The 12587-nt window shown below is 42.2% G+C and overlaps 1 protein-coding gene across 3 annotated transcripts; it reads right to left on the reverse strand.

Annotated features, from left to right (window-relative positions):
- Window positions 1–2668: 2668 nt before the first annotated feature.
- LOC146671322 (uncharacterized) lies at window positions 2669–11683 on the reverse strand. Of its 3 annotated transcripts, none has more exons than XM_085403521.1 (5): window positions 11162–11683; window positions 10684–10796; window positions 8336–8428; window positions 6667–6840; window positions 2669–3691 (listed from the first exon to the last, which is right to left on the reverse strand). In XM_085403521.1, the coding sequence occupies exons 1-5, from the start codon at window positions 11310–11312 to the stop codon at window positions 3509–3511; spliced, it is 714 nt and encodes a 237-aa protein (XP_085259647.1). In that variant the 5' UTR covers window positions 11313–11683; the 3' UTR covers window positions 2669–3508. The 3 variants fall into 3 exon arrangements, with proteins under 3 accessions (XP_085259647.1, XP_085259649.1, XP_085259648.1); XM_085403523.1 differs by having other exon boundaries at window positions 6667–6837; window positions 11162–11681; XM_085403522.1 differs by having other exon boundaries at window positions 10684–10793; window positions 11162–11661.
- Window positions 11684–12587: the final 904 nt, after the last annotated feature.

Consider the following 12587-nt stretch of genomic DNA (forward strand, 5'->3'; position numbering starts at 1 on the left):
CTGGAACTAAGGGCCTGAAGCCCAACTGCTGAAAAACAATCCCAGAACATAATCCCCACTCCACCAAACCTTTTTTTAAAAAAAAATTTATTTAACCCTTATTTATACAGGTTGTCCCATTGAAACTCAATGTCTCATTTACAAGGCAGATCTGTTCCGGACAAACATTAAAATTACAACAATACAAGAAATAATAAAATAGCTAAATTTATCTAATTCACACAGTCATATCAAATACAACAACAAGTTCCCAGTGATGATTTCACAAAAACATTTGCATGTCTTTTGAAGTCTGCAAGTGAAATCAGTTGATTGATTGATACTTTACATTTAGTACAATGAAGCCGGACAAATAGTGTTGTCCTTTCAAACCCAGACTTGTCCATCAGAATGCCAAATGGGGAAGCATGATTCGTCACTCCAGAGAACACACCTCCACCGCTCTAGAGTCCAGTGACGGCATGCTTTACACCACTGCACCTGACACTTTGCATTGTGTTTGGTAATGTAAGGCTTTGTTGCAGCTGCTCAGCCATGGAAACCCATTCCATGAAGCTCTCTGCACACCGATCTTGAGCTAACCTGAAGGCCACGTGAAGTTTGGATGTCTGTGACTGACTCTGTAGAAAGTTGGCGACCTCAACGTACTATGATCCTCAGCATCTGCTGACCCCGCTCTGTGGTTTAACATGGGCTACCACTCTGTGACTGAGTTGGTGTCGTTCCCAGTTGTTTCCACTTTGTTATAATACCACTAACAGCTGACTGTGGAATATTTATTAGTGAGGAAATTTCACGAGTGGATTTGTTCCACAGGTGACATCCAATGACCGTACACCGCTAAAGCTCACTGAGCTCCTGAAAGCGATGTATCCTTTAATAAATGTTTGTAGAAGCAGTCTGCATGTCTGGATGCTTGATTTTATACACCTGTGGCCACAGAAGTGATTGGAACACCTGAATTCAATGATTTGGATGGGTGACTGAATACCTTTGTCAGTATAGTGAATGTAAGGTATGGAATACCTCAAGCTAGATATTTTGTGTAATTTTCAGTCTTTATTAAGACCTTCCATTTGTATTAACAATGGCTCGGATTGTTAATACAAATGGAAGTCATCAGTGTTTCCTGATGACTAAACAATGCAGCTGAACCATCGATTGATAAATGAAATACTAAATAAGTAGTTGAAGGTTGTAAAAGGTTAATAAACAGGTATTAGATGTTGCTAAGTCACAAATGCATAGACTGAGTGTTAATAGTACTCCAGGTGAAGTGCAGGAGATATTGCAAGTAAACTGCTAAAGGTTTGTCAGTGGTCAGAAGAGTTTCAGACTTGATGCTTTGGTTGCATTAGTTCTGCCTCAGCTTTATTGTTCTTGTGTGAGCCCCTCAAGTGCTTCAGCAATAGAAATAAAACCTTGCAGGTAGTGCAAAATAAAGCTGCCGGTTCTTTATTGCAGTGCTTTTACAGAACTAATATCAATGAGATCTAAATTAAATATCCTAGAGACAAGATTACTGCATGCATTATATGGAATGAAACACAGTTCAGTCGACATAATCATTGAACACGATCTGCAGCAGAAAGGAGTTTTATATTGCCAAAGGTGAAAACAAGTGATATAAAGAAAACAGTAATTCACTGATATGGTGGAACTCAGTAGCGGTTCATATTACTACAACCAGAAAGCTAGAAAAAAGCACATTACATAAAAGTTATAGATTGATTTTCATGTCACTGAGTGGAAATAATAATTTGATTCCCAAGCAAAACATGATCTAGTATTGGTAGATAAATCGTTGTGGGCAAACACAGCGGTAAGACGTTTCTCGTAGTTGGTCACCAGGTTTGGAAAAATGGTGTTTTCTGGGACACACTCAGGATTCCTCTTCCACCAAACGTATTGGGTCAGGTTGATGGCAAAGAGGTCGATTTTCTGACCACAGCACTTTCTCCCAAGCCTTCTCTGAATTATTTAGATGTTCACTAGCAAAGCTAAGACGGGGCCGTATACGTGTCTTGTTGAGCAGGTAGACCTTGTGGCACAGCAAGATTTCAATTTAATAAAGCGTCGTGTTTTACTAGTGGTGTACTTTGGTCCAACTGCCTTCAGATCATTAACAAGCTCCACCTGTTTACTTTTTGGGCTGATCACTGTTGAGGCAAGATCTTGCATAGAGCCTGAATTCATTTTATATTTCTTCCATTTCTGAATAATGACACCAACAGTTGTCGCCTTCTCACCAAGCTTCATAGAGTATCAAATCCTTATTGAAGTCAATGACAAAAAGTCAGTTTATAACTTTTATGTAATTTTTTTCAGGATTTTCCACTCTGTGAAGCTACAATAAAAACGAAAGACTGGTCATTATTTTTCCATAATGGGAATGTTTCGCCATAGGAAGTTGTTTTTGAATATTAGGACCTAAAAACTGAAAATATTCCAGTTTTTATTGAACTCCAGAATTCAATAAAATTCATGGAAATTAGTTTGGGAAATACTAATTAGACAACAATCTCCCATGAAATTTTCCTGATTTGTCCTTTGTTTTCAAAACAACATGCACTCAGAAACGCGCATATAAAATCTTACCTCACTGTGAGTGGTTTGGATGTGGTCCACATACATAAACTGCGGCTGTGTAATGAAAAACATTCACGAACAAAGCAATAAAAGTATTTATTACATTTGTTTCCACAGAGAAATAACAAGATGTCAGTTATCTTTCTTCAATAAATACAGTACGAGACATATGCAGGGCAAACATACAACTCGTGCACATGGAAAGTAAGAGAAAATAACGCACAGAACATTAAGACATAAAATCTGGTGTGTAAATAGAAAAAAATCAAAAGATGGGGTAAAGACAAAGGTTTTGTAATGAATGTCTAGTTTCGATTCCATGAAAGGCACTCTCATTAGCACCTTTTTTATTCTCCCTCTCAAGCTAGAGCAGCGTTGCATCGCCTCAGCGGGGTAAAGAAGCCCGCTTTGCGGCAGCTACTAAACAAACAGACCTCTTTAAAAACCACACAATGAGGTTTCCAGTTCGGGGACATTAGAATAAATGAGAAGAGCTAACTGTGAAAACATAAGTCCATTAACAGAATTTAATACACGTCACTGTAACCAACAAAGTAAATAGTCGTTCCCTTTTTTTGGTATGTTTCAGTTCTGCCCTCTCCTGTTCGAGATGTGCCAGCCACCTTAGTTTTATGAGTATTCAGTGTTTCTGTTTTCAAACTCACGGGCACGGTAGAGCACAGTAAATGTCACAAAGTATTTTTAACATTCAAACGTGTCCTTCCCTGCAGGGTGTGCGGCTCCTCGTATGGTTGCCTTCCAGCTCATGATCAACATTAGCTCTGTCAGTTTTGAGGTATCAGAATCATCTTGTACACAAGTGTTAAGGATCCAGTCGATTTAGTAACTGCATCTGCGTTACGTTAAATATCGCAATTCTGCTTCACATTCACCAGAAAGCTTGATGGCTTGATCGGCGTCACATGGGTAGGACGGTGTTGTCGGCGGCCTCAAAGTTAGCTGGAGGCGCTGTGTCAGTCTGAACGACGGCTCTAGTGTTGGTGTAGAAACTCTGAGCAGAGGGGACGTCCAGGCTGGATGAGAGGATGTCGTACGGCAGCTCCACCGACTGACGGATGCTCTCTTCGTATGTTGGAGGAGGCTGTAGGAGATGGGGGAAAAAGATAGAAGAGATTTTACACTAAATATTACACGAACATCTATGAGCTGAACTGTCGGTCAGAATAGCTAATTGTTTAAAATTAGCAAGTAACTGAAGGGTCTGTGGAGTGTTCAGATCCACAGGTTAACTGCTCTGATTCAGATAAAGTTAGCAGCCAGCAGGTGGACCAAGATAAGCATTTAACAGAACTTAATGGAAAAATAAACTTAATCAGCTCTTCAGACTCAAAATGCTAATGTAACATAATCTCTGCAGAGTGAAAAAATAGGCTGCTGACATCTATTCATTATTTCTGCTTATCCAATTCAGGTTTGCGGGATGTGTGGGGTGGAGCTGGAGCCTATTTTAGCTGTGATTGGACAGATCATGAGTCTGTCGTAGGGCTAATGGGAAATGACAGTTCAATGGTGACAGCATATTGCAGGGGTGTCGAACTCCAGATCTCGAGGGCCGGTGTCCTGCAAGCTTTAGATATCACCCTGGGTCAACAAGCCTGAATCAAATGATTAGTTCATTACCAGGCTTCTGGAGAACTTCAAGACATGTTGAAGAGGTAATTTAGCCATTTAAATCAGCTGTGGATGAAGGACACATCTAAAACCTGCAGGACACTCGAGGCCTGGAGTTCGACACCTGTGGCATATTGGGAGTCGTTGGGCAGCTTAGGGCAGCTCAGACTGCCCAGCTGCCTGCAGTCAGATGGCGGCAATGTCAGAAACATGTGGTACAACTAATCTGTGCCCTACTCTAGATTGTGCTGTCGTTGGTGTTCCACCGTGTTCTAGATACCTTCGAACTCAGATATCGGAACAAAAGCAAGTAAAAACAGGATTTGTTAGCTAAGTTAGCTAACTCTTGTATCACTGGCAATACAGCATAATACTTTGTTTGTTTGTTTTTTATTCTCTTTCCAAGTAAGAAATCCAAGTTGAAGGAACATTCTAGATTCAAATTCTGACTGGGAAGTCAGAAATTCAGATTTCCGACTTATTCAGGACTTCAGGAATTCATAATTTTGCTTTCGTCTTGATGCATGTTCAATCATCCAGGTAAGTAAATCTCCAAAAGTTGATTCTGTTCATCTGGACATAGCGTTTTGTGGGAGAAACGTTTCGTCACTCATCCAAGTGACTTCTTCAGTCTCGGCTGACTGCAGGTTTCCCCAAATCTTATAAACAGTACATTTGCATAATGACTGAAACCAGCCCATTGTTCCTTCACTGGGCTGGTTTCACACCATTATAACACACAGGGAGCTGAAATGGCCACTTTTGGTACTTTTCTTGCTGTATTTTTTTGATCGCACTTCTCTCACTCCTGGTTAACTCTGCTGTCACTCCTTCCCTATTCTGGCCCACTTGTCAACCACATAGTTGATAGTTTGGTCGACTGCTCAGAGAAAAGTTTGCAGTGGTTGAAAACCCTGCTTTGTCAGCTTTCTGTAGGCAAATACTTTCACAAACAAATACAACTGGAGTAGCATGAATTAAATACAACTGACCACCATTTGCACTCACATTCACATCTATGTCCTAATAACCAGTTAACCTAATTTGTATGTCTTTGGACTGTGGATGGGGAAGCTGGAAAACCCAGAAGAAACCCACATGGGCACAGGGAGAACATGCAAACTCCATGGTCATTATAATATAGCATTAATCAAGTGGTAATATTATGTTTACAGCTGCTATCTTAATACAGATTTAAGGAAAGACATGGAATATCATTCAGTAATGAGATGCACGTGTATACATGTTACTGTCATACTGCTGCCTTTGTATGCAGTGATGAGACTTCTGAAGACTTTTGGGAAACATTTCCCAAGTTGCCAAAGGGCACTGTTCTCCATAGCTGTCTGAGAGCACACAGTAATGCCACCGAGGTTGCAGACCACAAAATTCTTCAGGAAAATTAAAAGTCCTCGAACAATCCGGAAGGACTGAGTTAATCTGAGAGCATCCACAGGCCTGAAAGAACTGAAATCTGACCCTGTGGTAAAGCAGAACGTGTTTGTATTTACATTACCAATTAATCCATCCCCATCCTGGCTGTCTGGAACATGTTACTTTTTCCCCCCAAATATATTATCTTTCTCATCACATCTAGCAGATTCACGCTTCCTGACTGAGTCCTCTTATCTTTTAATTGCTTGGGGACCCTCAGGCGACAAGTGCAACCCCACAACCCTGCCCCCCGTTTGATACCCGCACCACACGTGCACGCATACCAGGCTGCAAAGTTTTACTGCCGTCCTGCCTCGGGCCACGCAGGGCAGGCGGGGAAATAAAGGGGTCCATCATCTGAACTCTTGCAAGATAGAGTTCAGATTGTGTAGAGGAATGTTTGTCAGTGACTAGTGATGGGATGACAGAAGAGTATTGTGTGTGAATGTGCTTTGGTGATGAGCAGTCATGCTAGGGGGTGTTTAATTAAAGAAACGGAGAGGAGGTCAAAGTAGAAAAAAACGGTGGAAGATGGGAGCACAAAGCTGCATTCTTGGGCACTGTTTGCACTCAGAACGCAGGCTTTAATTATGTTTGATGTTCCTTTTTCTCATTACCTTGTTTGCGCAAGCGTTGTGCGAACTAGAAGCTAAGCGAAAGATCAACACGGTAAAACCTCGAAACGCAGCTGCCAGCACAATTCGGCAGCAGGCATTAGATGAGCTGATACTGCATCCTGTTTACTGCGCTCTGAATGCAGTCTAAGGTCTTGTTACAACATTGTGTGCCAACATCTTTCTATTAACAATAATAAAGAGAGTCTCATTCTGTTATCTCCACCCACTGTGTCAATAGAAATGAGGGCTTTCAATAAAAAGCCGACTTTTTTTGGAGATTTAATGTTCTCCCACAATCCCATGCTTAACAAAACCACCTGAAGGGCTACATTTCCAAAGGCTTTACAACAATACCAAACTGTGTAATGCAGTTTTAGTCTCTAGTGTACCCCACCTCAGTCACAATGGGTCCATTGAGACCAAAACGGTCTGCGATCATCATGTGGATCTGCCTCTGGCGGTCCTTCTTTCGGACGCTCTCATAGGAGGGGAGCCTCGGCAGGGGGCCTTCCAGCACAGGCAGGCTGTAGCTGGAGGGCAGGCCGACGTAGAACAGCTGACCTGCCTGCTGAGACGTAAACAGACCACAGTGGGACAAGAAGCAGGTGTCTTTATGTTATTTGTGAAAAGTGGTCTGAAGTTTAGTGGGGGAAATAAGTGTTTGAGCCCTGCTAAATTTATAGATTTGCTCACTTAAAAAGAAATGAAAGAAAAGAAAAGAAATTAAATGAAATAGATTTTTATGTTAGGTTCATTTTAATGGAGAAAGACAGAATACCAACCAAAAATCCAGACAAAAAACCCCAAACACATGACATAAAAGACATAAACTGATTTGCATGAGTGAAGTAGGCATTTGAACCAGCCAGAATTCTGTGTGGCCATGTGACATACAAATTACAATCAGTCAGTCAGTTGCAGACATTCACCATCTCAGCTCTTTACATGTATAAAGCAAACCTGTCCACATAATCACTTTCTACCATTCTAACCTCTCCACCACCACGGGCATGACCAAAAAGTTGTCAGAGGACATTAGGAGGAGCCACAACACTGTCAGCAAGAAGCAAAATTTATAAAATGACTAACAATTACCCTCATTCTCATGAGAATTGTGATGGATCATCCCAAAACTATACCGGAGGAGGCAGGCAGTTGGGACCACAGTCACCAAGAGCACCATTGGTAACGCACTACACTAGTGGATTGAAATCTTGCTGAGCCCACACGGATCTGCACAAGAAGACACATGTACAGGCCCGTCCGAAGACACCTATAGGTTAAATAATTCAGAGAAGGCTGTGGTCAAATGACACCAAAAGGTCTTTGTCATCAACTTGACCTGCCATGTTTGGAGGAAGACAAATGCTGAGTATGACCCAGAAAACACCATCCCCAGAGTTAAGCAAGGAGGTGGGAACATTATGCTTTGGGGCTGTTTCTGCTAAGGGTGCAGGATGGCTTCAGCACATTGAGAGGCCAATGGATGTAAAATCTTAGACGAGAACCCAAAGGATGAGTTTAAAGAGGTTCTGTAAAGAGGAGTGGGCAAAAACCAACTACAAAAAACGTTTTGCTGCTGTGCTTTTGCCAACAAAGGTTATTCGACCAAGTACTACGTCATGTTTTGCTTGTGGATCAAATATTTATCTCACTCAGTGACATGCAAATCAGTTTATTATTTTTATGTAATGTGTTAAATACTGGATTTCTGATGGATATTCTGTATATAATATATGTATATTATATATATATTATAATATACAATGTTATATAGAAATCAGAGACTGCACATTTCTTTGTAAGTGTGAAAACTTACAAATTCAGCAGGTATCAAATAATTATTTCCCCCATCATATACCCCAGATGGGTATTATTCCCAGATACCCACGTTAAAGGATAAATCTCATCAGAAACATTCACTTCAGAGACGAGGACTTTCCGGCCTATGTGTATTATAGAGTGTGTGCATGTGAATGAAGGCCCTGCCTTAACCATTAGCATACACAGAGGGGAAGAGAGGTGCTTTGTTTGGCTTAATAGCAGATGATGGGCTCTCTCACCTGAGTGCTGCTGTCATCAGTGATCTGTGTCTGCTCGAGAAAAGGAGATGGCACCAGCGTCTGCCTGCTGCTGTAGTACTGAGAGGGAGCACCCTGTAAAACAAACAGTAATAAATTCAAGAAGTTGCGGGACAGGAAAAAAAAACCCCTTAGTTATTAATTAAACACGGGACTGGAATTTCACCTTTAGAGTTTAACTAGGTGAAGCATTTTTCTGGTTCTTGTTGCTGAGAACCACTAACTTCAGCCCAATTGACCAATTTTCATGCCTTGTTTAGTCACTTTGGTGCACCGGCTGGTTCAGCAGTACCATAAATTATCTAATCAATAAGACGACCACCCTCAGATTTCCGTGCCTCCTCCTCCTATAAAACAAGACCCGTCAGTGTCTCACTGTATGAGGTGCAGAAATCCTGAAAAAAGGCCGTTAGTAAAACGAGGTAATAAATGAGTCTCCTTTGTGTGGAGAACAATGTGATGTCCTACTGTGTCATCAAGGTCCCTAGGCAACAAACCACACCGTGTGGTCTTTTCAGCGTCCCTCTATTGCCCGTGTAGCCCCGGCGGGTACCTGTTAAGGAGCACACTCCAATACACATTATGGCCTTTTTATGTCATTTGAGCCGCCTTTACCACAAAGTCAATTTGTTGCCTGACTGAGATTTAGATCCAGCATGAGGACAAGAGATATGAGCTAAACAGCAGTTGCTGCGAATACTATAGAGATTCTTCTCACACAGAAGCAACAAAGGCAGCTCAGATTGCACTAACACGGGGTCACATCAACATATCATCAGTTTATCAGATTTATTATTTTCCCAGGCCTTTTTAAACGATGACATCACTCACCATCAAAGTGACGCGATCTGTCGACCTTTGCCATAACCCTCATTACGTTTCACAGACACACAGAGATGGCACCAAGAAAAGGTGATGTCAAAGGTCATTTTCCCCTCACTGGTTTGTACTTTTGAGAGGGAGGATAAAAAAAAAGAAAGAAACGTCACCACGTCGAAGAGAAAAGGAAAAAAAAAGGAGAGGAGCTTTTGTCGCCTGCCATTGAATCAGCCAGCGTGAAGAAAAAAGCACAACCGTGTAAAATCAGTGTCGAAGTCGGGGGAGGACCCCAGCAGCAGTGTGCTTTTTTTCTCCTCCGCCGCAGCCTAAAGGAGCTCCCATTGTCCCTCTTGTCTCCCCCCCACCTCCAACACCCACCGTGGGGTCGGTCCACTATTCATGGAGCAAACTGAAGCAGGGAAAGGTATGTGACTATGAAGTCGAAGACATGAAACACAATGAAAGAGCGCCTGTGTGTGTGTGTTGCTCAATCTTCACTTTCTCTCGCTTGTGGTCAAAAGAGTGAAAGCCTCTTTTTCACCACAATTAATCGCAGGAATTGTAACGACACTCATCACTCTCTAATCTGTCACGTGCAGTTCACTGTACGTGACCTGTGGGTAAATAGAAACCATCATGTGCTTCTCTTATCAGCAACACGGTACAGCTGTAAGCAGAGGTCAGCATGGCCACTTTGTACAAGTGAAACAGTCTGTTAGTTCCTTAAACTCAGGCACAACAGAGCCTCTCCATTAAAGACACAGCTGAACAGACAGCTTCCTGTCAGTTGAAGGAGGGAGGCATGAGTTGTGTCTCTGCAATCTAAAGATAACACTCAAACCTCACCCCTGGGGACTAATGGAGGGGAGAGACGGGTCAGGAAAAGGAAACAGACGACTAATAAACAGTATAATTCTTTGGGAGTATTTGCATTTCCTCTTTAGTTTATCCTGCACCAGCACCTGCAGCACTGAGGATAGTCAAGTGTTTCTCTTTAGTGAGCAAACAGTTATGTTATTTTGTAGGTATGATTTTTAACACACAAGCTAAAAACAGACCCAAGGACTTGCTTCACCCTGCCAATGCTGGGACAGAAAAAAAATAAATTTGATTTGCAGTGATTTAATTAGGCCACTATGGTGCTGAAGTAGCATCAGTGCTAATTCTGTCCAATTCTATTGGAGAGATAGTGCAGCACTCAAGAGATATTTCTGGCAGCGCGCTATTTCCACCGGAGCAAATTCACTGACTGACACTGATCATATCAAGTTTATTGTAGGCCATGTTTGTGCCGCTATGCAAATTCAATCTGACACGCCTTAATGTCTGCGTGCCGGCCTGTCTTTGAGTGTAATCTCAACAGTTTGTGCTGAGAAACTGAACATACAGATCACCTTACAAAGAAAACCCCCCACAAAACTCAGCATCAGGGCGTTTTTTTTGTCCCCCCTCACCCTCACCCCCACCCACACACACATACACTCTCTGCCATGTGGTTTGTTTTTCCTTACCATATCTGCATGTGGCCCCTGATAGGAAAACAGTCTGCAGCACTGAGGATCCTTGCGGTAGATGATGGACAGCAGCACCACGATAACCACGAAGAACACCAGAGAGGAAACTGCTTGAAGCCGGAGAGAATGAGAAGTCACTTAATCACACTGAGTCAGACACTGTGCATTTTCTTTCCACTCACTTTGCACATTTGAAGCCTGTGATGAGTTTTTTTTAAAATAAAAATGTGCTTATTCACTGTTTTTAAATGTCAGTCCAGAGTTTCTCTGGTGTGTTTAAAATGACAAACTCAAGTGTCTAAGCTTGTTTTTAATGAGCTTGGTAAACATAAGAGCCAAAGCTGAGACATTAAAAGCCTGTATATATATATAGCTATCTGCATGTGTGGCTAGATTAAATCCAAATGCTGTATCCAAATGTCTCCCTCTAAAGAAACGATTTTTACTCGAATTACATCCTTAAAGCTTTACTTACAGGACGCAGCGACCACTGTGAGTTGATCAGATGTCAGCTGGAAGGAGGGGATGGTTGGAGTTGCAGTTGTGGACATTTCTCCTTCGTGAACTGTTAATCTTCCGTTTACAAATCCTCCTGAACTCTTCGGCCTCAGCGCCGGGGCTCTCATCTTACAGATCAGAAAAGGAAACTGTCCTCCTGTCGCTCGTCTTCATCGTGCGCTCAGTCCCGGACAGGCTGGCAGTCCACATGCGCTCTGCAAAGTGGGGATCTCAAACTCTCTCCACTCGGTCAAACACGCCACACAGCGTTTAAGAGCCCGTGACGGCGCACTGACGCCCTCCCCGAAGCGCGCGTGACGTCGCTGTGGCTTGGAGCCGGACAGCAGCATTGGTTTTGTTTATGGTCTGACTGACACTGACTGGAAGCAGCAGCAGCGCACGGGCACACAGACTCATTACTTAGGCTAATAGGCATTTTTAAGCTGGACCCCTCTCTATGTGCGGAGGACACCAGGCCACGGACACGGAAAACAGCAGCGTCTGTGCTGCTGAATAAATATTACAGCAGGTTGCTATTGCTGCTTCCTCCGCTGTTTAACTAATGGCATCCAGACCAGTATAAGTTAGTTAACACCCCGGATTCCTGAGCTGGAGTCCCGTTACCCTGGCAACCGCGGGTGTCCCATCCTTAGAGGCTTTCTACACAAACAAAGACCCAAAATGTACCATTAGTATTCATAGATGGAAACTATGAAAACATGCGCCCCCGCCCTTTTTCTCCTTTTTTACTAGATAAACTTCATAAAGTATGTCACCCCAGATACTTTCATTATTTTATATCTTAAAGGTGGAGAGAGGCACTGACATCCCGTAGACAGGATAAAACAGATCTCTTAATATGCACTTCACATATCTGGCTGTGGCCCAAGCTTGCTGAATTGAATCAGTATATTATACTTTGCCCTCGAGACAGCGAGGAGAAATTAGTTTTGCATACTGGCCATCCTTACAGGGAGAGGGAAGTAACTAAAACTTGGAAAAGCCAAACTCCAGCAAGCTTTTTAAGTAATAAGTATTCATTCGAGTCAGCGTATTTTACACAGTAATAAATACATAAATAACAAATCCGTAAACATACAGTTTAGTGTATCATTTTATAATGAAGTAATTTTCTGAATTCGTTTTCTTAACTGATATTTTGTGGCATTTTGTGTTGTTTGTTTGTTTGTCTGTTGTTGTTGTTGTGTGTTTTTCTTGGGGGGGGTGGGTGGGGGGTGGGGGGTGTTATACCACGTATTGAATTTTACTATTTATGTAAATGCATATGAATGGGTGTTGATAGGCAGGCCTAATCAGTACAGAAAATTAAAAAATGCCTAATTCAAGTAAAATCCTGACCCATAACGCTGAAGGTGATCTGATGCCTTTGTTATGCTGCGGGT

Source organism: Rhamphochromis longiceps, linkage group LG4, assembly GCF_057381845.1.
Source record: "Rhamphochromis longiceps isolate RC_006_pf linkage group LG4, R_longiceps_female_GT1.1, whole genome shotgun sequence".
NCBI classification, from domain to species: domain Eukaryota; kingdom Metazoa; phylum Chordata; class Actinopteri; order Cichliformes; family Cichlidae; genus Rhamphochromis; species Rhamphochromis longiceps.

Coding starts and splice junctions, on each gene's coding strand:
- LOC146671322 (XM_085403521.1), bottom strand. CDS start 11,312: ATGAGAGCCCCGGCGCTGAGGCCGAAGAGTTCAGGAGGATTTGTAAAC. Junction 8,429..10,683: donor AGGGGCCACATGCAGATATG/GTAAGGAAAAAC, acceptor TTTGTTTTACAG/GGTGCTCCCTCTCAGTACTA. Junction 3,692..6,666: donor ATGGACCCATTGTGACTGAG/GTGGGGTACACT, acceptor CATCTCCTACAG/CCTCCTCCAACATACGAAGA.